A 25,915-nucleotide genomic window follows, 5' to 3' on the forward strand; every position below is an offset into this window, starting at 1 on the left:
ATAAAAAAGGTACGAATGTCATGTCCCGTTAAGCGGAATCAAAATAATTTGTCGAAACAATTCTATCAAAAATACAAATTGATTAACGTAAATAACTCGAACTTTTGATGCGCTCGGAAAAATTAGATTTTTGTATGTACAAAAAGTGTAATTGTCATTCAATTAAGTGAATTCGTTTATTTAATTGCCTATTTCATTTTCGGACAGTTAATGCAACGATAATACAATATAAATATCTCTTGAAACGCGTATTGTTTCTATGTTCGGTGTAATTGATTTTATCGCATGTATACTCAAGTGTAAATATAGAAATCGCTTTCGCGTATTTATAGCGTCGGAAATTGAAATAATCCTTTCAACTCCCAGAAATCTATCACGATGAAAATACACTGCGGTATACCCTTTATATCTTATCTGTCTTGTCACCTATCTCGGAGATGCGTAGCAGTTTGTACACGATAGACGGGCGAGAACAGCCGCGCTTCGCGCATTAATTAACGCCACACGCGCGAATAAATTTGCACGAGAGCACAATACATTCTGATCGTCTGTGCTCGCACGCACGACTTGCGCGCGTTTACTAAACGCGCACGCAACGATCCCTCATCTAATCGCGCCGTGATCGTTTAATGCGCAGCGTCTACGAGCCGTTTGCTCCACATCGTGTATCTGCGATCTTCTGAGACGCGCATCCTGCAATTTGACGTATTGAATAACCGCGGCTTTGTGGACCGAAAAACAAATTGACAGTCGTTTTATATAAATATTATTTGAAAACCAACGAAATATTTTGTCAATTTTATTCATCATACTAAAATAATAATTAAATAATTATTAATTCATTATGAATTAATAATTGTGTTTATACCAGATTAATCAATAATTTTCATTACTTTTTTCCTTGGTACGTGTATTGCTAATATGATATTATTTAATTAATTGACAGAAATAAGAACACTTTAACTTCGCAGATACGCGACACTTTCATTTATAATGTAACGACCCTGTCCGTTAAGTTGCACGGAATTGTGAATCACTCTGCGCAAAGTAATTAGAAGACGGATTAGTTACGTTGTACCAATTTCGCTTGGATCGCGCGTTAATTATACAGTAAACAATACCGGGGCGATTAAACTGCGCGCGTTACGTCCGTAATTCGACCGCCTCTCATTTAACCAAGTAATTAATCAACTCGCGCTCTGTCGCGGATCGCTCCTATTCATTCGCCGTGTCACGCATCGCACGAAGTTGTGTACGCGGAAAAGATGTTGAGACGTTCGTCGTCTCGTGTCATGAGCGTGGCTTTTAAATGCCTGGCAACATCGTGTCATGCGATAAACACCCACTTAATCCGCACTCAATTACCATACGCAACACTGAGTGGCGAATTGACATTTCAATGCCCTTTACACGTCACTGTTAACAGACGAGCTAAGACACGTTCCCTCGCAACAATTTTTATACCGCTTCCTACGTTATTGCTCAGAAACGTGTTATCTCACATCCGCAAGCGCGTCCACGCACCATTCATATTTTTAACATTGCCGATAAACAGAATAGCAGCGATAATTGATTATTCGCGGAGCTTCACGTTATATTTATCGCATGCGATGCCGCGATGGTCATTGACGATCGACACCGTAATGTGTTGCATCGATATTTATAAAGTTACGTATTGCCAATAGAAGACAAAATGAAAGGACACTATGGATATAATAATAAAAAATTCTGTTCAATTATTATAAGATTTTCATTTCGCAGAAGTAATCAAAGTTTTTGAAGAATTGATTGAAATCCGCGCGATATTAAGAACAGGAAAAAAGAGCAAAAGTTCATTACTGAAGAATTCGAAACGTCGCAACGGAATTCAAACGCCGGTTTATGCCCCCGTGAAAATCGATCGTAAATCTGAATCGGATCCAGTCGCGGACAAGTCCGCGTCGCCGCGGGCCAGAACCAACTTCGCCGCGAATCGGAGGTAAACTGTCGTTGCCGCGGACCGGCCGTTGGCGAGATTGGCCGGTAATATCTCTGACTTTGGCCGGGAAAGAAGCCTTGTCTATTTTAACGGGTCGGAGAGAGAGAAAGAGTGTGTGAGAGAGGGAGAAGGACTCTCGAGAAAAGACACACGAGGGAGAGGGAGGGACAGTGGTGAGAGGGTTGACGGAGGAGAGGGACAAAAGACCTCCGTACAGAGTGGGCCCGGCTCTTACGCTACGTTCTTTATTTCGAGGTACGAGACGATGCCGGCGAGCGAGAATGGCGAGCAGAGAGGCGCAATTTATTTGCGGATCTCCGCAAGCCAGCGATGTGTCTTGAACCAATACTTTTCAGTATCGGAGACTAGTCCGTAAACATTTGCGGAAAAACTGAAAAAAAAATTCTCGGCAAATAAAACCGTTCTATTCAAGCCGATTTTTCGCGAATCAAATGATTTTTTCGATCGAGAAGAAATGTCTGCAATGGAACGTATAATACAAATTTGCGTATAATGCAAAATTTGTCTAACATCGGAGAAATATGCTTACAATAATTTATCGTTTAAATGTACACGTTGAAATATTAATTGCCAGTATTGTATTTAAAATTTGTAAATGAAGCAAGTGCGGATGTACGCTTGAAAATTCCATATTTACTTCTTCTTTCTGACATAAAGATCGAACTATTTCTAATTATTTTTATTACCCGATGATCTTGCGAATCTCACGCAAGACTAACACTACCGTCGTTGTTTGCATAAACGTTGTTTGTGTTAATTTGCAAGAACCAACCCTATCCTCGCTCGCACTTGCATTGTCATTATCACTGCATGTTGAATTAGCTTGCGGAGGAGAACGACACTGAATACGCACTGAATACGCACTCCTCGCTGAGTTAATAAATCTCGAGGTATTCGGCTCCAGGTAAACGAGCATAAAAGTAAAATAATGTATGGGTATGTACGCATTTTCTAGACATTTTATCATCGTGTTATTCGTAATCGATAAAACTTTTTCTCCTATTTAATAGTCACAGTAATCATTTAACGGTGAAGAAAGCGCCAATAAAAATCAATCTGTCAGAAATATACAGCACTGGGCATATTGGAAACACCAAAGTGTGATTTTGACTAGCAATAGATATATTTTGTATATCCGTATCATTAAAATACTTCGGCCTATATCATTCGGCATTTGCATCACATAAAATATTAAAACTTCAAAGAATGCGTGATCCACAAAATTAAACGTGTCTTTACAAATCAATAACAAGTACATCCTTTTACGCGACCGTACGAAAACCGCGACAAGACACGTGAAACAAAATCAAGACGACAAGTCGATGTCAAAAGTTCGAGCGAAATGAATGGCAACACGTGCGTGGGCCGATTTTAACATGTGCGTACGTACTTTGTACGCGCGCGTCAGCCGCGACAAAACGCGTAAATGGTTGCATATTCATGAATTGTAAGTTAACGTTACACCGCGTTGCACCGTTAGCGTTTACGAATGCGTGTTTCTGGCACGAGCTCTGCATCATCGACCGGTTGACACGAGGCTTGTAACACTCGACCGCGGATTTGCATAGATATTGGCAGGACCGGCGGAGAAACGGAAGGCTGCGCATGATTGCGGTTTCTAAACGGCTTGCGGACAGATCGAATCCAATAAAGGATGCTAAATGACGTGTGCGGTGCAAATATTTTGGAGCAATCGTTCTGAGAAAGAAATTAAAATGCGCGATCGCCTTGCAAAAGATTAATTTTTTAAAAGGGTTGTTTTCATCATTCTAGCTTTGGATATTGGAAATTTCGATAAATTTTATAGTGGAAAATTGTTATATTACTGTAAATAGAAAGTTAAACATGTACACATTATTTAACTTAATAGAAAATATTTTAATGTATTCAATATCTTCGTAATAGTAAAATGTAAATAAACACATTTAAAATAATCGCTTTAAGCTTTCTAAAGAAATACCTCACAATGAAATCTGTCAGGAAAAGGGGAAAGCGCACGTAAAACGCTTATTAAAATCGCGGAAATCTTTTATAGACTAAAAAGTGATTAACATAGATATTATTTAATTAGCATCTATTTTATGGACATTATTTTACGAATGCTGCCTTTCTCTCTCTCTCTCTCTGTCATAAATTCTAAATAGCTTCCTGCGAACTATTAATATTAATAAAATTTATATGGTATGTTTTTTGTTAGATCGCAAAAATAAAAATAGTTTTTTAAATAAATTAAAAATAAAATTATTTTATCGGAGCGACATATTGCAATAACGAGTATTATATTTCAATTACGAGCAATTTCGTTTTGCATGCATATTAATAATAGTAAGTTTTAAGTGCAATTTATTGCTTTTTGCCGGAAATAGGTCAAAAAATGAGTTAAACTTAAAGTACTTTTCTATTATTACGATGTAATAACGATTTATAGAGCACAATAATTGCAATAATCGTGTTCGTAGAAGAGAAAATACCGTCGCGTGCAACGCTAATTGCAACTTTACTAATATCAAATCATATCGTAACATTTAAAAACATTACATGTACGTTAGATTTTATATATTTCCTTCTTGACGACTGAAATATTTGTGAGATTATAAAGTATAATATATATGCACAATCGTTACTTTAATAATTCAACATTTTTATGTCAATTTTTTATAAATATGCAGATTTTTGCATAAAGATAAACACAAAGTTTAATGTGCGCAATAAGTATTTTTAACACAGTTATAATTTGGATGTACTTTGTATGTTACAGATAAACTTGTGAACAATTCCGCTGCTGCTTTATCGGTGAGTAAATCCAATGTTGAATTTTATTAAGATAATAGATTCAAAAATGATGTAAAATATACAGGGAGTCTCAAATCGAACACACCATCCATTTAATAGCAGATTTCTGAGGTTATTTGCAGACGAAAATCTGAATGTCAAAATTTTGAAGATCTAATTGGTCAACTTTAAACATTTAAAAACTATTAAAGCGTCGACATTTTAGTATCTGGGACGCTTTGTATACAATTAACTTTCAGAGTGCACTTTGAAATCTTTATTTTGCAAAAACATGCGTCGCATATTTTCATCATTTACGGAAAGATTTGTCGTACTCGGTTATAGAAACGATACACACATTATCTAGTTGAAACAATCTTTTATCCCGAAACGGGCCGCGCGAATTTCGGGAACGCATTTTTGTTTTGCGAATTCGCGCGACGGGTATGCTTTCAGCAACCGATATTAGCGGAGGAAGCTCTTTCTTTATCTCTCTACAGTCGCAGTAACGAAGAGAGGTGTCTGTGGATTAGACAGAAACGCGGGTAAAGCAACCGTGTACAAAAGCCATAATGGATACAATAGCAGCGAAACAGAAACGAAGGATTCTACGAGATGAAACGGATTCGACGAGATCCCGATCTCGCGCTTCCATCTTCCGCTTTCTCATTACTTCGTCCCCCCCCCCCCTCTCTCTCTCTCGTGTAAAGATTACTCGAGTCTCGGGACGATGTATTACCGAGCGCATTCAATGGCATAGCAGCATCGTCGTACGTTTCCCTCACAACACGTATATATACTCGCTGTCATAGAATTATTTCAATGCGACTATCTAGTCTCTCCTAGCTGGAAATTTAATGAGTCCGGCTTTCAAGGAAGAATTCCATCACGACCAAATGCGGTGGATTTATTATTGATCCTGCTCGCGGCATTGAAATCACGATATAATATACGCGGCGTCTCGTCGCAAAATTCACATTACTAACTTCAATATCGTCGAGTGGAGGAATTTCGGGTGAAAAATATTCGATAATCGCTATTGTCACAAACGGCGAGGATATTGAAACCCTTCTATCGAAAGTGATTTTCAATAATAAGAAAAAAATGATTCCGGGTACGTTTGAAAATCTGTTAAAAGTTTCGAGAACCCCGAACACACAGGCAATTGTTTACCAATTGTTTATTACTCGCCCGGAACGATTAAACGCAAACCAATTGGCTTAGGCACAGCAGCGAACGAATACACTTTGAAAGGGCAATACCCGAAGCAGCGAACGCGTTACGATTTCAAGTGCTAAGAAATCAACTGGAATTAAACGCAATTACGCGAAGCGGATGACGTGGGATAGAGCCGGCTAGTTGTTGCTGGTTACCCGGCAAATTGATCAAACTGCCTTTATTTAAGTATCTCTGTCCGTCACATGTCCCTTCGGGTTCGAGGTCGAACGTATCAGCTTCTCTGATAAGCTACACCTGTTACATCGTGCATTATCAAAGTCAAATCGTTCGGACGATGCACAGATCCGATGTTCACTGAATCCCGGTAAAAATCGAGATTTGGCATGCGACACGTGAACTTGCACGCGATATGAAAAATGGATGTTCTTCCGATATTTTTATACCCCTCCGGTATTATGCACAGATGATATATCGAAACATTTTAAAAATACATAAGAATGAAATATTTCGCGAACGTCAAGTTCCGACAACATTGATAATAAATCTGAAGTACGACACGCAATTTTACAATGGCACAAACGTTTGTCAAAAATGTGACACGTTTAATAAATTGAATTTTATTTATGTCAATATGATAGCGTTTAGAATGTTACACACAACTCTAATATTTATAATATAAAATGTTAATTGTCAAAAATCTAAGCTAGATATTTTTATTTTTCTTAAAAAGTTGGGCTTAATAAAAAATTACTTATTTTTAATATTATTTGAAATATAATTCTATTCTATCCTCTCACATGATGTCCACATGTCTTCTTTCTTTTCAATCTAACCTCTGTTATACGAACAAGTAAGACAAGTTCGGGAAACCGTTGTCAAGAATGCATCGGGTCAACGAAAGGCTGCATGCAAAGGAAGAAACGCACAAAACAAGAAATTTACGAAGAAAGCGGGTTTGCGCACTCAAAGAAAGAGTCTGCGAATGGAGAAAGACAGAGAAAGGCATCGCAGTTACCATACAAAAATACAGTCGTCCTTGTCCACGTCAAGAACAGATCTTTGTTCGGAGGGTGCAAACTAAAGGACAGAAAACTCATGACACGACCAGCTGTTCAAATCACGGGGTTTGCCTTGATGCATGCACGGCGTATTGACACACTCTCTACCTTGGTTCATTTTATACTACAAAAAATAGCCGACAAATTTTTGTGAATGAAAAGAAAAAGAAGTGAAAATCAAACAGAAACGAAAGTCAAACAGAGACATTTAATTCGGTGTACAATCTATCTGTCATTTTATGTCCAACTTGAGCTATTTTCAAATAAAATTGACATGAATACGTTTCGAGTCACAAAAAACTAAATTATATAAAATTACACGATAAAAAATTATATAACAATTAACACCAAAAACAAAGATATGAAAAAATAATTGTATAGAAACAGAAGAATTTGAATTATTTAAGTTTCGTAAATAATGAGAGCATTGTATTATTGAAAACAGATTTTGAATTGAATATTTTTTAAGATCAACTTTTTCCATAATAATCCGCTTATTATTTTCGCTTATATTGCAAATAAAAGGTTTTAAAAGCGCGCTCGTTAACATGTGAAAACAACTTGTCATGCTATTGGAGAAAAACAAAACAATTTTACGAAAAATATTCTGCTAATTTGCATTATTAAAGCTTGTTACGCTTCTAAACGTTATGTTTAAAAAAAATCGCTGATTGTTTAACAGATAAACTCTGATTAAATATTCAACATTTTTTAATGAAATATCTTTTTGTTTGCTATTGTATGTCAAAAATAATGTCAAATTATACTTCAAATGGACTTATCCATACTGTCAATATAGTCGAATATGACTAGAGCTATGATTAATTGGAGAAGAACATGAAATCACTTAGCAAAGATCAGTGAACGAATTTTGTTTACGTATCTTATTTTCGATGCAAGCAGAAATGCTGCAGAAGCAAATTTTCATAAACGCATAACGTAATACGTAAATAATGGAGTCAATAGGTATAAATGTCATTATATAAATGTGCAATATTGCAGATTTCTTAAAAAGCTGCTGTGGGGATATCCTGCAGCGTCTCGCTTTTCTAGAAGATTTAAAAGAGTTCGCGAGAAAAATATTAAACGTGGGCATGCTTGGCATGCGGTGTCTATACATATGTTTTTGACATTTCACATCCGGCAGCATTATCATGCTATCGCTACCGATGTTGACGCTTGATAAATCGGCCGATTCGAGGTACCGGCGGTGCCAAATAAACAAGACTGACACCGAATAATACAGCCGTGATCGAGTCGATTCCTCGACTCCCTTATTCAGGAAAAATCGCGAGGCCCGCGAGTAGGAACGTCGCGCGATTGCATGCTCGCTCGCTCACTCGCGTACGCGCCCTCTCCTTCTGTCTCTCTCGCTCGCTCGCACGTTCCTTCTCGCTCGTATCAATCATCCTAAGCGGGTGGTTATCTTACCTGTGTGCTTCTCCGTTTTTGGCGTGGAGGCCATCGTTACCCGGTACGTCGTTGCGTGCCGCGGATCCCACTATCTCACCATTTCCGCGCACTGCCGCATCGTGAACTACGCGCTGGAGGCTGCCGCGGCGTTTTCAGTCTGATGTAAACCCGACGCGCACCGCTACATCTTCGTTTGTCGGCCATTTTTCGGGCAGGCGAGCGCGCGCGGCCCGCCATCGGACGGCCAGGACGTGAACCGAGGTCGCACTTATGGCGGACGCGCTGTCAATCGCGTGACACTTCACTCCGGTCGTTTGTAGACAACAAACATTAATACGGGTTGACGACGAACGTGATTGTTGTGGCGTGCGTGCACGCGTCTCACGTGCGAGACGAAACGCGAGGACGAGAAACGCGCGTATGTCACTATACTCTGCACTGTGCACAATAGGATATCGTCCGATAACAATAACAACGACGACGACAACGTTACCGCACTACGAAGAGCTCGTCGGCGAAGCGAACCACCAGACGCACCACGCCGGTACAGTGGCGCGCAAAAGTTGGCGCCCTGATTGTACAGTCTGTGTAGTGAACTAATTCTTTCTATCGCGCGCCGTTTCACAGTTACTCACAAGAATTCGCGCTCCTTGCGGAACATTTCGAACTATTTGAATGCGGGACGTCGTGGTTTTTTTACTGTAAAAAACATATACAAACATCTTTGATCATTATGTAAAAAATCAAATAAGAATTCAATCGTATTCAATTCAGTTAAATTATATTCAATTTCGAGCGCAATTTTCACGGAAATTTGGAATGAGTTATCTAAGCGACAAATAACAAATACCACCGTTGAACGCGTTCATTTCGAAAGGCGGCACTCCAAATTTGTTTATGATAGATCGATACGATAAATTAATATTTTTGCAACACTCTAATTGCCATAGGGGAAGACCCGCACGTTATCGTCTACGAAGACATTGGCACTGATGCGAAATGGGCAACTCAGGCTTAAAGCAACACTACGAAACCGCGAAGAAGACTGGCACGCTGAAATTGTCACAGCGTAAGTTGGACGAGTTTCCACAGAACCTCCGTGCCTTGGCACCGTTGCTGCGTACCCTGGATCTATCAGAGAACAAGTTTACCGCGTTACCGAATGAGATCGGCGATTTCACGTTACTGAAACAGCTGAACATCAGCCACAACCGGCTGACCGCCTTGCCCGGCACGCTGGGCACGCTAACGAAATTAGAGGGTCTAAATTGTACCGCGAATCAAATCAGCTCGATCCCGTCGTCGCTGTCGCAACTAAGTCATCTGAAACAAGTCAATTTGTCCGACAATCAGATTTCCAACTTCCCGTTGATGCTATGCGGCCTTAAGCACTTGGACATGCTGGACCTGTCTAAAAATCGACTCACAAACGTGCCGGATGCTGTCGCCGGCCTCCACGTGACCGAACTAAATCTCAATCAGAATCAAATTACCACGATTTCCGAGAAGTTGGCGGATTGCCCGCGATTGAAGACGCTACGTTTGGAGGAAAACTGCCTGTTGCTGAACTCGGTGCCACTCAAGATTCTCAAGGAGTCTAAGGTTTCAGTATTGGCGCTCGGAGGGAATCTTTTTGAGATGAAGCAGTTTGCGAATTTGGACGGTTACGACACTTATATGGAACGTTTCACAGCAGTCAAAAAGAAGATGTTTTAAAATTGGATTCTTTAGTGCTGTTGAATCATTTAGTGGGATTATTTACAATATGTTAAAATTTTCAATGATATTACATTGACGATATCAAAGAGAAAAAGATTTAATTCATTTAAATACATTTAATATCTTCAGATGTAATTTTGTTACCAGTTTAAGAAAAAGCAACTGATATAAAGACAAAAAACAAGATTGGATTGGATAATACATTTAAATAACATTTATATAAAATTTTACAATTTGAAATTGGAGATAACTCACAGTATAAATAGATAATTTATAAATAATTGTAATCAAGAAGAATACGTATAGCAATTTTTCAGAAAAAATTTTGATAAATGTTAACGATGAAAGTATTAAAGCACGATTACTGATTCAAAGAAATAATATGATTAATAACAATCGCAATTTTCTTATTTTTTACTTTTCATGTTAAAATAAATTTCAATATGTATACACACGAATATACACGTTTAAAAATTCTGTACACAATATCTAAAGAAATGTTTAATTTTTTTTAAATGTAATCTTGTGTAAATATATATTAATAGACCGATAATCACGGAATTATACGCACTGTTATCTATGGCATTCTAAGAATTAAAATGTATATATTATGTGTCAACATCTTCCACTTCAAATTTTTCTTTTGCAAGATTAATACATGATTGATAAATTTAAATCAATAATGATAATTTGCAAATATGATAATTATTTGAAATAACAAAGTGCACTCATGTTGTGTGCATTCAGATACTCAGATTATAAAACATTGCTATCTTTATAATGTACAAATAAACAAAATGCAGTTTTCATTTTTATAAATTTTTCAAAATTAGACGTGTATAGCATTTAAAATATGATACCAGAATCAATTAACTTAGAATTGCAGATAGAAATTAATAAAAAAGTATAAATTGCATAAGAAGTTAATTATTCCAACAGAAGAGAAATTCTAAGAAAAATTTGATTTACAATTTTTGTGCTATTACAGCATAATAGATATATGCAATATGTGATCTTACAATTAATAAAACCTTGTTGACAAAGTTTCATAAGTCGGGAACTATAATATCTAACATCACTTATTGTTAGATCCGTGAAATATATTACAAGTTACCAAGCATATTTACTGCGTTTAAGAACACATTTTAAATTTTGAATATTTGTCAAATTATTGTGTATATTTATAATGTGAATGTGCGCGAGTTTATTGCATTGTATAATATCTGTATTAAAAGAACTTCTATGTCAAAGTTTACGAGTTTAATAAATCGTATATCTATTTTTATCCTATGAATCAGTTGTAAAAAAACAAATTAAAAATTTTAAAGCTTAAATACAATTTTTAACCTATTAAAACCGCACAATTATGTTTTACTTAACCATTTTTAATTATTTAAAATATTTGATGTGTTACTATGTGTTTAAAATTTAAAGCGCTTCTCTTCATTTGGTGATATCATAAAATTAGACATACTTAAATAATGATCAAATAATTGTACTCACCAACTATAATTTGCTTCATCCGTTGCAAATTCCGTTTTAGCTTACTCCGCGTCACCTCCATCGAAGAATCGATGAATATTGAAAATCCACACTTGTTAGTTGCATGTATTGTCTTCGAACGAAAATCGATCTCTACACTTCACTTTACACCACACATTTCACATCAATAATGACTTCGCGTATTTGTCATGCCGTGATACATAAAACATAAACACGAAATAAAAAGCATCTTGTGTCGCAATGCATCCATGCATAAAATTATTATTTTATACATTCGACGACGTATGCCTAGAGCGAACGAAATAAACAATGACTGTCTCAGCAATCACGCGGAGATCGTTAAATATAAACACGCACATAGTATATTTGTAGTTGTTAAAAGTTGTTGTCGTCGAGACCGTAATCAAACTACATGTAGCGATCAACGAAACGCTATTAATTGCGACCACTCGCGGTAAATAATATATTCCTGTAATCACTTGTCACATTCAATCGATGCTCTTGACAAAAATTCGCATTTATTATGCACTTTTAATGAATAAAATATGAGATTTTTTGTAGAATATTCGCGCTCTGCGTTCCGAACCGACTTGCTAATGGAATAAGACTGCCACGGCGACTGAAAGATGGCGCTTGTGTCGTCAATATATCGATATCGACATTATGTGTGCTTTCCATGTAGTATCAATATCCAACATTTGTATCAAGTTATTAGCTGTTGTCATTAAATAATGCGAAAAAGAAAACAAAATACTTTAAAGAAAAACTGTATCGCGTAATTTTGTAATCTGAAATACAACTGAGAATTTTTATTCATAAGCATTGTTATGGAAAATGTAATACTACTCTAATGTTTGAGATGTTTGCACTTTATAAAAGTAATGTAATTAGCAAAGATTATAAGTTTTTAAATAATAATTTCGATCGCTCGTATTTGTTATGCTAGTTTATACGATTAAACGATAGAAATATTGATTGTTTATGTTATGTCTATAGCATAATAGGAGGCCCAAATGATAATCACCTCCGGCTATTTTGACTCAAGGGCCATGTTCCAAACCAAATATAATTTCTAATGCAATTGATTATTGTAACATACAACCTAGAAAATTATCTGTCACTCGTAGATAAAATTTGGATTGTTTACTTCGTGCTCTTTTGATTCTGTCCGCGAAACTTATGATACTTGTGACTTATAAAATTAGAATTCAGCCGTCTGTTGAACTTTGCGTGAGAATATCATCAGTTTCGTGTGCCGCGTAAATCAGTGTGAGATTCGTCGTTTTCTCGCAAACATAATATTATATAAAAAATTGTTTTTAAAGAAAAAAATTTAATGCAGCTGTTCCATAAAAAAATGAATAAAAAAATTGGATTGATGTTGCCGAAAGGGCTCTTCGCTCTCTCGATACATCCCTACGCTCTGCGCAGTGTCGCCTCGCGATGGCGCGCTTGATCCCCGTAGTGGCCCTAGCAAGTGTTTCCCCGAACATGGCGGACCGTATTCGTTCGAATTTCCATAGGACACAATGAACGTGCGCCAAGTTCACCGCGGTGATGCTGATAACTGAGGACGTGTGGTGATCGTGCGGCCCGGCCTACGAGGGTGCCCGGGGTGTCGTCGTGATCGGCGCGGTAGCGCGCGTGTCGACGTGTCGCCGTTCGGAGCCCGTGAAGCTAGGCTTTTGCCGCCGTTGTCGCCGCGAGTGCGCCGAGAGCGAGAGCGAGCCGACCGTGGCGGGGCCCCCATAGTTGTGTAAATGGCTGACCAGAGTTGGAGAATGAGGCCCGCACGTAGCAGCGCGTGATTCCACGGCCAAGACGCTGAGGTACGACGAGCGCGCCCACAACCCGGGCCATGCCGCGGCGCGCCGGGCCGGATGAAAGTTTATTTACGACGCGCAGCGACCAGCAGAACGCGCAGCTTCGTCCTTGTGTCCAGAAACATCACCACCGTGTTCCGCGAGCACCGCCCCGGTACCAGAAGCCGATCATCCCGGGGTTGACGGTCTCTCTCTCCGTCTCTTTCTTTCTCTTCTCGTCCTTATTTTCCGCCCTGTCTGCGCCGTCCTCGATTGATTGGGTTAACGCTATTAGGCTCGTTTGTCGCGCAAGGATCCATGAGTCTTGCGAGAATGAATTTGTTGACATTCCTCGATTCGTCGAATGAGGATCTTGACGATGCATTCGTGAATATCGCATCACGCGATCGACTCCGGGCAGCATCACGGCGCTCTCTCCTTCGACGGTGAGAGTGAATGCGCCGGACTGTTTTTTAATGAGATGCCGATCATATGGTCGCGATCGTTTTCCTAGACCGCGACCGCGTTTCCGTGCGTCGACTCGCGTAACGTTTTTCACCGTGGCAGGTGGCGACGAACGGCATGACGATTTTCGATTTATCTCGCACTTTCCGAGACGAAGAAACTCGTTCAAATGTTTCTTGAGCGTCGATGGTGATCAGATGGTGATGTCCTGGACTGAATTGTATGTTGCTATTAATTTTTTCCGAAATAAGTTTTTAGATCATAATTTCGATAAAATATTTTCGATAATTTTAATATTTATGTACAATTTTAATAATATTATATGCATATAAAATTAATTACATAGATTAGCGTATAATAACAGCAACATAAATATTAATTTTTATAAAATCAAGATACGTTCAACAATGACTTTTTTCACGTACTGCATTTATGTCTATATTTAAAAAATTTTTAATACACAATAGAAATTGATATATATTTTACAGAAAATTGTATATAAGACTTATATTTAAAATAACCTCTTTCTTCCTTTCTTTGTTGATATATTTATATTGATATTTAGTTTGGGTGAATTTTGAGTGCTTAAAAGTTTGATTAGTTTTAAGAGAGAGAGAGAGAGAGAGAGAGAGAGAGTTTTTTTTACTATAAATAAAACACAAAATTTATACTACACCATTTGTGATCTAGAAACAGGGTAGAAAATGTCAGAACCTGAGGAAAATCTGGCAGCGCCCGATAGCACCACAAGGGAACAGCGTGTTGGCTTTTCCCATGGAGATGATGTTCTTCAACATCAAGATGGCAAATTTTACCTTGGTACAATTGTCGAGGTATAAATAAATTTCTACTTTTTATTAGAAAATTTGGATTTTTAAAGTTGATGGTATAGCAATATGAAAATTATTTACATAGGTGGACTTGGCAAGGGAAAGATGTCTTGTCAATTTTATGGACGGCACATCTTCCTGGTCCTCGTTTAAAGAGTTGACAAAGTTAGCTATGCCAGACTCGGATGTTATGTGTGTCCTTTGCAAAATATCTCAGCCTAAGACTGACGATGACATTATTGTATGCGACAAGTGTGGTCGTGGTTATCATCAAATGTGTCATGAGGTATATATAAATCTATTTATTTGAGATTGCAGAAATAAATTTGTTTGTGAACAGAAATCTTTTGTAAAAAAAATTACTTGGTAACAAGCAAAGTTAATAAAAAAAAAAATATACATTTGCAGCCTCAAATACCAAAACAAGAGCCAGGTGTAAATACTCACTGGATGTGCAAAAGATGCACAGATAGCAAGATGCGTTTGCGTCAATTTGGTGAGCCAAAAACTTCTATGGTTAAAGCAAATATCAGAAAAGTTTGCAGCGGTAGGGACCAACCTCCACCACCACCAGATGACATGAAAAAGTTGCCATATGATGTAAGATATAAAGATAAAATATTTATTGTTAATCTGGACGATAATTGTGTGACATTTTATAAAAAACAATGTATTCTAAATTATAGAATTTAAAAACAAAAGTAACAAATATCTGTTATCATTTCAGCCTGATATGTTAAGCTGGGATGCACATCACAGAGTGAATGCCGAACAAATTTATTGTTATTGTGGACTTAATGGCGAATGGTATGCACAAATGTTGCAATGTGCTCGTTGTAAGCAATGGTTTCACGAGAAGTGCATCAGATGCTTAACTCACCCCTTATACAGTGGTGATAGGTAAGTACAAATATAAAAGGGATAAAAATTATATTGAAATTTAATTATATATGAATGTATATATTATTTTCTGTATGTACTATTATTAATTAATTATTCATGATTCTTATAGGTTTTATGTGTTTGTTTGTTCAATGTGCAATTATGGGAAGGAATTTGTTCGACGTTTGGAAATGAAGTGGGTAGATCTGGTGCACCTGATGTTGTACAATCTGACTGTTTATAATGCAAAAAAGTATTACGACTTGGACACTGTTATTATACCTTATGCAAATGATAATTGGCACACCTTGCAGCTTCCACCACGGGTAAGTCTTCAGCAATCTGTGAAACAGTGAGATATAATATTTTAATCACAGTATTTGATGATGTTGGTGCTACAATCTCGTACAATTTCAGATTAGGGACGTTAGTGCTCAAGTACGCAGAGTAACAATATTGGCAATGTTGACAAATAATAGAAACAGGTTCAAGTGCGGTAGGGAAATAAAGAAGCGCACTACAATATGGGGCCTCCGTGTCAGACTGCCACCGCCGTGTCCGGTCGTTAATCTTCCAGCATCGGGTGAAATCGATGATTCAGTCTTGCGTAGATGTTGGGGTGCTAATAAAAGACTGCAGTATCTTCCTCCACAAACAGGGTTAATACATCATAATTATTATTAAATACACGATTACAGGTTTACAGCATACATGTATTTATGTTTGTGCAATATAGAAAACTTGATCATTTCAGTCCTGTGAGTTTCCCGGAAAATACAAAACAATTGATCGCATTGAGGCAAAGAGTAGCTGAGAATGTAGAAATTCCTGTGAACCCTTCAGATCTGGTCATGCGAGGTACACTTTATCAAAATTCGGAAGCAGAACAGAGCTCGTGTCCAAGTCCAAGTCCACCCAGTCAGTCCACACAGTCTTTACGAGAAAGGTAGTTATTTGCGGTCTAAAAATTATTTTTTTTTTAACAATAATAAAAATTTTAATTTTAACACGTTGAATGCCAGACCTAATGCGCTCGACTCTCCGTCTACGCCGGAGTGAAATGCCATGCTTCGATCCTACATACATCAGTATATGTAATTCTATTTAAGTTTATTAAATTAGAAATAAAAGTATTTACATATTTATATGTGCACTCGTTATTTTAAACCACTACTTTGATATTATATTTACAGAATTACAAATGTTATTGTTTAGAATTTTATGTATTTTTGAGTCTGGTAGCATCGGTCATAGATGACCGGCGCAGCGCAGCTGAAAGTTACAGTGTCAATCATCGGCACGGCATTCAACGTGTTAATTTCATTATGTATGCGCGACATTTCATAGACAGATGTTATTCTACATTTTAATGAATCTTTTATTAAATTTCTTGCAGATATAGCGGCGGCGGTTTTGTAAAGAAATCATTCCCATTTCCTAAGTTGAGTTTACAGAGAAGACGTCGTCTAATGGTGTTAGGTAGTTCACGAGAAAGAATGTTACGTAAACACAAGAAGAGGGAGAAGAGTGGAGATAATGCTATGGGAAAATCGCAGGGAGTTCGAGAAGCAAGATACAGAAAAGCGAGAAAACTGCTGAAAAACGCCATTGCCAAGGTAGAAATAAGATTACATGTATATGTAAGGATTAGATTCATGTATAAAGATATCGAGTTAATTCGAAAATAATTTCCACTGCAGATAACAATATATAATGTGTTTTTAGAAAACGAAACTCGTTTATGAATCAACCTAATATATGATAAGATATGACAATTTTCCGTCATTTATCATTTCCGAAAAAAACTAAAAAGAATTGATTGGCTATCGCGTTGCTTCTCACAGCGTGGAATGCATTGTTAATAATTATTTTCTCTTTTTAATACAGAGCAAGTCGCGAAGTTCAGAAGCGTCCGATTTGCCTCCCACGCCACCAACTTCCGTTTCTGGACCACCGACGCCACCAGCTGCAACGTCAGGCATGTCGGAGCTGTCTGTGCCTAGCTCCGTGGATCTGATGCATCCTATGCCACTTTCGACACCCGCGGACACAAGCGGAGATGAGACCAGTTCCAGAGGTACTCTTGATTCTTTTATTCCACCGCCGAAAGATTTTGAAGGGAAGAACAATCCGTTTAGCGATTTGGTGGGTACGCCTTGCGGTCTTAATCAAGCGAATTCGAGCACGCCGTTACCTTACAATCAGTGTCCTATTACCTTGCCTCTGCCACTAACGCCTGTGATTTCGCAACCGCCGGTGGTGCGTCCAGCCAAGAGGCAGCTATCGGAGAAGGATATTATCGTGGACAGAAACGGACAGGTAAAGCGCAGGAGGCAACATCGCGGACGCGGACGTCCACCGCAACAGCAGATACAGCAACAATTTCAGCATACCGCCAGCAAGACGGCGGCCATTCTACCGGCACGCAATAACGAAGTTAAAAGTGAATTCGTCAGGAATTTAAGAAGTTCGTTTAATGGTGCCTCGAGCAGTGCAAGTAGTCAAATTGGAAATTGTGTGGATTATGCCTTAAATGGTAGGAGGTTGAGACAGCGGCAGAATAATGATAAAGTATCTCCTCCCGATCCGCAATCGCAAAGAAAGAGCAGCATGCCTTCATCTCCAAAGTGTTCGCCTGTGAAGCAAAGTGCGCCCGACATATCCCTGGATGATCTGAAGTCATCAGTGAATATTTACTTCGGCGCAGCTAATAGAATAGCTGCCGGTGAAAAGTTTGTCATCAAAGCGAAGAGGATAGGGCCGAACGGTCAGACACAATACCTCATCGAATGGGAGGGACTCAATACTTAACGGTAAATAATCAGCTTACGATGAATATATCGCAGTCGTATACAAATTTTAAGTTGACAGTAGGTGTAAGGTGGCGCGATCAGCCGCCGACACCTTGTAATCGATTCTCGGTGTTTTATAGCAAAATGATTGTGATCGATTGTTTTGCGTTACATGCACTGCCACTTGTTACGTACATTTCATAAAAATGTATGTATTTATCGGCGTAGAATATGTGAATGTTCTTGTAAATGTACATTAAGTTTCATTGAATCTGAATCACGCGAATACTTTCGTTATGATCAATAGATCAATAGACTTTGTTATTAAATCAATGATTTTACATTGCCGTTTATTTTAGATCAAATTAGATAATAACTTACATGGACGATGATCATATATATGATTATAAATTATAATTTAATATTTTATATAATCAATAATGTTAAATTATAAATATGTTAATTATAATTAATTATATAATATTGTCTATAATTATATATAATTATATATTGTATATAATTATATAATATTTTATATAATTATAATTAACTTAAATATTAATATTAAATGCAGCATATGCATCGACAAATAAGATGGAATACTTTTTTTATAGATAAAAATAGATAAATATAATAAAAGATTGTCCTTTAACATAATTTAATATTTAATATTTAATATTATATTAAATTATATTGAAGGACAATCTTTTATTATATTTATCTATTTTTATCTACAAAAAAAGTATTTCATCTTATTTCTCGATGCACATGCTGCCAATGATTATGTATCAGACATTTATTTTAAAACGAATGCGTAGCGATGCTTGTTTAAGAGACATTTGCAAGAACAATCAGATGTATTGCTTATCATTTGTATATAGTGTAGCATAGTAGAGAGACGCGCAGATGGGTTAACAATGTAAGTTGCGGAAGAAAGAAAATTCCGTGTGCTTTACATACATGATAATTGTCCAATTCCATCTCCCTGAGTGCCAGGGGTAGACCAACTGAGCATAACAACAAAAAGTGAATTGAAATAGACACAGTTGTTCCTCTCACTTAAACTAACATACTAGCGAACGTTAGTGGTTAGCAGCAAAGAGTAAAACAAAGCAGATTATGCGACAAAGATTATTTTTCAATACACTCGTAGACATAGTATTTGGTTTCTGCAACTTCATTGTCTTCAACTACATTTCATTTATTTTTTTTTTCCTAAATAAAAATCACAGATCAATATTTAAAAGAAAAATAAGCTCAATTTATTATCATTATTTTTATACCTTTAATAACTTTAAATGTATTAAAATGACACAATGATATATGTTATTATATGTGTTGGTGGGCGTCGATCGAGTCGAAAGTTGCAATTGATTCCCATCTCTGTTCTAAAATATTAGAATGCAAACTTTCGTAAGCTGGGATTCCGCGGCTGAATTTTGCCGAGTTTTGGCAAGTCTACAACAAGTCATTTCAAAGTCACGCGCTGTGCGACTTGTTGTAGCTCGTTGCTTGCGAATTCGCGAATCGAATATACGTAAGCACCCATGGCTGGCAAGTCCACAAGTCATGGCAAACCACCAGTCAGTGGGATCTCGGGTTTAACAGAGTTAAAAACGGTGTACTTGAGACGATGAAGGTGCAGACTCAGCATTGCTCATTATTATACAAGACTAAGGAAAAACGGCAAATCTGTTTCATACTATTTGAAATTGAACGAATCGTGCACTGGACGTGTAAGTAATTGGCCAAGTTATCTGTGCAAAAGTAACATCGTAAATTTGGATTACACAAAACTGTGTTATCAAGCACACACATGTGAGCTCATTCTCGTGTAGTTTACGCACTGTAAAAAAAAAAAAAAGAAACGATCTTTGTGCATTAAATAGCTAGAAGGTAATTGCAATTGTACATATATATAGATTTGTATCTAAACAATCATGTAGCACAGTTTAGAGAGAAAAAAAAAGACGGTAGTCAGTAAAATGTAACAGTGTCACAAATTCTCTTACAATAATTTTTGATACAGATTATTTTATACAACTCTGGACCCTGCTGGGATTATTGCGTAAGAAACATTTTGTACCTCAGACTGCACAGAATCTATGGTCATAACTTACTAATCAGAAAATATCTAAAGCAACTATAAGCGATATAATATAGACATTGCATTTGTAACTATTATTAGAGTCTCAAATCAAAAGAGCTTATTAGAAACGTCAACTCAAGCATTCAATTTGAAGAGTATTCGATTTATCTATAAAGAAATTGACAAAATTCGCTTTTGCGATTGAATTTCGTTTCGCGTTTCACGTACACATGTTCATTCGTCATTCACGGGAAGCTAAACGCATTCTTTTAACGGAAAACTGGCATGATCTACGAATATGTATCTTATTTATTTTTTATTAGTGAGAAAACTTTGTCCGAAATTTTATTCATAAGCTTATGAATGTATACATAATTTTAATCACTTTAGAGATGCATTCATGTGTTCGGAGTAATTAATCTTTATCGAATTATTTAAATATCGTTTTATTTAGTTTCATGCGAGTTTTCCAATGTCTTACAGCGACACAACGACTCACGCTTGAATCAACATTACATTATAAAATAAAGTGCTCATTTCCGTTATTTATTTGAACTGTTGAAAAAAATGCAATACCACTTTTTGTACTTTGATTATTGAAAGAGGCTCAAGCAATCTGAGGCCACTGTGGTATGAGATGAGAGGTCTTTTACAAATTGCCTTTTTGTTATAGAAACTTAAGATAAACAACCGAGTGTCAAGAACTTACGGACTTTTCTTTTAAATTTTAGACAAGCGATTTTTGTACCGTTTATACAACAGTAAATTTGATGATTCTTTCATGTGTTTCGGCTATGACAAATCATATGTAAGCATATAAATTGTGTTCTGTATACAAATATTTCTCATTATCGTTTGTAAGTATTGCGTTGTTTATTAACATTATTTAAAGAATTTCCACTCCATGTAATCGTAATCGATTTTAGAAACATCATTTTCGATTCATACCACAGCACACTCTATAGACATCTCTTTCTCTAGAGTGATACGTAGGGTAATATTGGACGAAGACAAGAAATGGACACTGCCAAACTTCTAAGTTATACGGACAACGTGCGCTATGATATAAGAACGCTTAAGTGAAATTCGATTCATGTTTATCGTTATTCCATTACGCGAATGCCGTTGGAAGGCTCGAGCACAGGATTTTCGCGGAGACACGTTGCTAATTTGCGACGAAATTTCAACGAACTGTTTTATGCACACGTATCTCCGAAACAAGTTTCATGAAAGTGAATGATAGTATCAACTCGCGTTTTTTCCGCGATCGATGTAAGAGATGGCGCGGAAGAAGTGAAACCTTATGAAAATTTTGAAAGAGGAAAGATAGAAACGTACATTGATATTTTATCGGGATGGAGTGTTTTTTATACGAAAGATTCCTAACGGCACAAAAATACTTTACAGCGTGAATGGAAGTTCCCTCTTAATTGTACGGCAACCGAAATGTCAAACGAAACCACATTTGAAATAGAATTGCACTCGACTTCGACTCTTCTCCGCCATCTCCCTTGCTTTAGCGATATTAAAACAATGTAATTGTAATTCCGTCGATGATCCGTTGCCGTTTGTTTCCTTTGATCGTATGCTTAAATATAATAAGCGAAGAACACCTTGCGAACGTTGCGCGCCGCGCCTAGAAACGGTGCGTCACAATGATTCGATCGGCCACGTTCCAAGCATCGTCAACTTTACAATTTCGCAGCGTTTTTGTACGACAATTTACATATGATTTCCACGTGTCTGGAAAGACAATTTGCGTATATCGTCGGGATCCAGCCGTTCGGATCTCCATTAGTGGTTGATAAAAAGAAAAAGAAAAAAAGAAAGAAAGAAACCGTTGCGAGCCATTAGGGGGGACGAACTCGTGCCGATTAGCACAAATTCTAATCGCCGGCGATAGTGAGCCGTGAAAGATGTCTTAGTTTAATTATCGCAATGAAATTTATATCCGACCGTGCGCGTTTAATCGCGCTGATTTCACACGCACGGTCAAGCGGTGTGCGTCCGTGCGGCGTCTTAATCGGGGCGGAACACGCGCGCGGCGAGTGACATCGTGAGGAGGCGAAAAAGTTAATACTGCCAGTATCTCGTGTGTGTGTATATATTATCCCCCACGTCCCCCTTTCCTCCCCCTCCCCCCTCCCCTCCTCCCACACACTCTTTCTCCCTTTTTTAATATATAAATATCCTACAACTTTCCAGAATAACGCATAGTTATGTACGTTATATACCGTTTGTATGGCGATTACAGAGCGTGCGATAAAAAGAGCTCGAGGGAAGCTCGGCGTGTTACTTCCAGAGCGGATCGTCCGTCGTCCGGGCGGGTCATCGTTCTCGGCGACGTGTTCAGTGTTCTTCGCATGAGATTTCAATGAGACGTAGAAATCCCGACTTCTCAAAGCACACACGGTGCGCTTCTCTGCCGCGGCGTCAATTGCGGCGGAAAATCCGTAATTGAGCGTTTTAGGAGTTATTTCATTCGCACGAGATTTATGTGATAATTAAGTCCTCTTTTTAGTCCTCTAGCAATCGAGGGTCGGAGCCCCCCTCCCCCCCGATCTAAAATAAAAATTTTCGAAATGCTTGCGCGCGCGCGCGCGAGAGAGAGAGAGAAGCACTTTAGTCAATGCACAATTAAATTAACAAACTGTTATTCGTAAATTTAGAAATATTCTACGTTGTTGAATTAAAGTATTCTGCGATCAGTCGGGCTATTTAACGAGACCATTTGTAAAGTAAGGGCAAGTGTTGGCCACATATATTTGGAATTTATTTCGTATTGTGAATTAAGAAATTGCGATTTATTTAATTCCGCGCCGTAATTGACCAAATCGAGTGAGTGAGATTTCACGCAAACGAAAAAAAAAAAGGGGGGAGAAAAATGTTACTTTACAGACTTACGAGTTAATGGTGCCTGGGTTGATTTTATATGTGCGAAACAGTCGATTAGTTTTTAATTTTCATCGATATTTTATATGATGTATTAATTCGAGTGCTGGTTACCCGAATACAGAACGCCGTCATTTGTTGCGCATTGAAACGCCGTTTATTTGCCGCGATCGAAAGTGTGACATTGACACTTTTGTTCATCCGGAACGATTGGGCGAAAGAGAGAGAGAGAGAGAGAAAAGAGTGCCGATCGTTTCTGACGGCGATAAGATTGTCCGGCGTAAGCGGTGAATGGTCACGTTACAAGTTTCCGTACCAGCAACGTGTTCGTAATAAATTTTATCCTTAAATATGTACTTTCGACAATATTTCTAATGTAAGCGTCACTTTTGTGAGGTGTTCGTCATTTTGTGCGTATGATCACAACGAACGATCGATCGACAGTGCGTTTTTTCGTGCCAACCAAGTTGTTGGAAGTCTATTATTTGAGAATGAAGAACCCACCGCTCGCAGTCCAAATTTCGTAGAGTTTACTTTAGTAATAAGACTCGATTGTGCGATTGCAGCTAGTAGATTTGAAAAGCAGCCTTGACGGGCGAGAAAGTGGATCGCCGAGCCGAAATCGATTCTGTAATCTTCGTGCGGAGAGGAATGACTGTAACGTGCAGGAAAAATAGGCGAAGTAGCGAAGTGTGTGTGTGTGTTTCATGTAGCGAACGTGGTGCATTTGTACGTGTATACTTGCATGCGCGATAAACTTTGAAAAGAGAGCGAAGCGAGCGATAAATCGTTTGGGTAATAATAAAAAAAAACTCATGGCAAAGGCGAGACACCGGAAACCAAATAAGATAAAGGCGTCTGCCCCGGATTTTCAGTATTTGATTACTTATCCCGCGACATCGATTTCTTCGTTTTTTCTTCGAACACGCGAAGACGCTCGTTTGTCCCGCGAAATCCCCAAGATTTCGGCGCGCGCGCGACAGAGAAAGAGAGAGAGAGTGTGTGTGTGTGTGTGTGTGTGCGTGAGAGAGAGAGAGAGAAACGTTAAATCGTTTCGCCAAAATTGTGTGATAGAATCACTTATCTCCGCAGATCTCTGAATTTATGTTTCTGCATAACATTTCCATTTTTAATGTTAATTCAATAGTGGACTCTGTATATACACCGCCTGCGCTTGTATGAATATTGCGATCGTTGCTGTTGCCGATACCTTTGCCATTTCCTTCCAATCGTTTATCATTAGAACGGAAGCTGTTTGCAAATTGGCATCGTTTTGCATCATTAATCGATGAATCATATCACGAAGAAAGCTTCCGACATACTTCGCATTGTACATAAACCATCAATCGCCCCGTGATGGCCTTCTCGTAGGCTTCTTCGAAAAAATGAACTGCCAGAGCGAATCGTTTGACGAGCATTAACAGTGACTGCACCGTGTTGTGCAACGCGAAACCAAATAGCATATTTGTTGAAATTTCAGTTAACGAGAAGCAACACTTCTCAGGTGATCCTTTCATTCTTCACGATGAATGTATCACACATTGCATAACATGATGTAGTTTCGTTTCTCCTTTTGTAATTATAATAATTAGTATCGTAACAAGGAAATTGGAAGGGAATGAAAGGGAAACAGCTGAAGCATTTTTATGTTTATAGTATATATATATATATATATAATATATATATATATATAGATATATATATACGGAATGTATTCCAGAATTATCGCCACTCGATTATCAAGCGGGTTTTTCCCCGAGCAATTTAGAATCGACTTTCCTCAACAAATATATTTTAATCTATCGCCTTCACAATTTTAAGTCTTCAGAGCGAAGGCCCTTTTTAAACACGAAAATTATTTATCTTGTCCGTTGTTATTCTCATTGCGAAAAGTTCGAATCTAAATTGACGACAGAGGTGCACAAGTGACGGCAGTGACGACGATTTTGGAACATATCGTATATGCATATAAATAATTTTACTTAAGATTACCTTAAGAACTACAATTCTGATTTTTTTTTCTCGAGCTGTCACTGACAGCACGCTGCCCGTCGTTGTTGCGCCAAGCCACGGAATTCATGTTTAGTTTTCGATCGTTGTCACTTGGCACGACGGTGCTTGCCTGTTGGAGAACCGTGCTCTCCGTGTTCATTGTTGTTTTACTCAGCTTGTGTAAAGAGACTGATCCATAAACTCCTTCACTCTTCATTTTCATACTTCATCTGTTTCATCGACTCGAGTGATGCGCACGCGGAGATCCACGTACAAAAAAAAAAAAAAGTAAAAGTGAGAAGAATGAAAGATCATCGAGATCGATGACCGATGATCACGAAACCGCTGCTGTAAAGAGAGAATAATAAATGACACGCGTAGACTTAACGACAGCTATTGATATCCCACCTTATGAGTATTCGTATAGTTAAATAAATTTCAGACATATGAATTATGAACAGCAATAAAAGCTCCATTTTTCAAAGTACGAAGACAGAGAATTGATTACATTATTTATGACGATGTAAA

The 25,915-nt window shown here is 37.8% G+C and overlaps 3 protein-coding genes across 10 annotated transcripts in view; 2 read left to right on the top strand and 1 right to left on the bottom strand.

The window, feature by feature from the left end:
• LOC105675839 (C3G guanyl-nucleotide exchange factor) overlaps positions 1-12,247 on the bottom strand; it is a 70,279-nt gene extending 58,032 nt beyond the window's left edge. Inside the window, exon 1 of one of the 3 annotated variants that reach the window (XM_012373284.2) lies at positions 11,644-12,247. In XM_012373284.2, the coding sequence (XP_012228707.1) occupies positions 11,644-11,704 (61 nt within the window). In that variant the 5' untranslated portion in view covers positions 11,705-12,247. Of the gene's footprint in view, positions 1-1,839; positions 2,004-8,439; positions 8,586-11,643 lie in introns of those variants that run through there. The other 2 variants (XM_012373285.2, XM_012373277.2) reach the window with 2 other exon arrangements.
• Positions 8,464-11,504, top strand: LOC105675843 (leucine-rich repeat-containing protein 57). 2 transcript variants are annotated; one of them, XM_012373295.2, is made up of 2 exons: positions 8,464-8,482; positions 9,372-11,504. In XM_012373295.2, exon 2 carries the CDS (start codon positions 9,421-9,423, stop codon positions 10,135-10,137), a length of 717 nt encoding a protein of 238 aa, XP_012228718.1. In that variant the 5' UTR covers positions 8,464-8,482; positions 9,372-9,420; the 3' UTR covers positions 10,138-11,504. The 2 variants fall into 2 exon arrangements, with proteins under 2 accessions (XP_012228718.1, XP_012228716.1); XM_012373293.2 differs by lacking the exon at positions 8,464-8,482 and adding an exon at positions 8,825-8,965.
• Positions 12,248-13,094: 847 nt separating the features above from the next.
• Positions 13,095-25,874, top strand: Pcl (polycomb protein Pcl). 5 transcript variants are annotated; one of them, XM_012373292.2, is made up of 11 exons: positions 13,095-14,130; positions 14,601-14,743; positions 14,826-15,026; positions 15,149-15,340; positions 15,468-15,640; positions 15,753-15,948; positions 16,040-16,281; positions 16,359-16,568; positions 17,019-17,238; positions 17,510-17,699; positions 17,892-25,874. In XM_012373292.2, the coding sequence occupies exons 2-11, from the start codon at positions 14,615-14,617 to the stop codon at positions 18,431-18,433; spliced, it is 2,295 nt and encodes a 764-aa protein (XP_012228715.1). In that variant the 5' UTR covers positions 13,095-14,130; positions 14,601-14,614; the 3' UTR covers positions 18,434-25,874. The 5 variants fall into 5 exon arrangements, with proteins under 5 accessions (XP_012228715.1, XP_012228711.1, XP_012228713.1 ...); XM_012373288.2 differs by having other exon boundaries at positions 17,510-25,874; XM_012373290.2 differs by having other exon boundaries at positions 13,095-13,620; positions 17,510-25,874.
• Positions 25,875-25,915: the final 41 nt, after the last annotated feature.

The sequence above is a fragment of the Linepithema humile genome, chromosome 5, assembly GCF_040581485.1.
Source record: "Linepithema humile isolate Giens D197 chromosome 5, Lhum_UNIL_v1.0, whole genome shotgun sequence".
In the NCBI taxonomy this organism is placed as follows: Eukaryota; Metazoa; Arthropoda; class Insecta; order Hymenoptera; family Formicidae; genus Linepithema; species Linepithema humile.

Coding starts and splice junctions, on each gene's coding strand:
- LOC105675843 (XM_012373295.2), top strand. CDS start 9,421: ATGGGCAACTCAGGCTTAAAGCAACACTACGAAACCGCGAAGAAGACT.
- Pcl (XM_012373288.2), top strand. CDS start 14,615: ATGTCAGAACCTGAGGAAAATCTGGCAGCGCCCGATAGCACCACAAGG. Junction 15,027..15,148: donor ATCATCAAATGTGTCATGAG/GTATATATAAAT, acceptor ATACATTTGCAG/CCTCAAATACCAAAACAAGA. Junction 15,949..16,039: donor CCTTGCAGCTTCCACCACGG/GTAAGTCTTCAG, acceptor GTACAATTTCAG/ATTAGGGACGTTAGTGCTCA.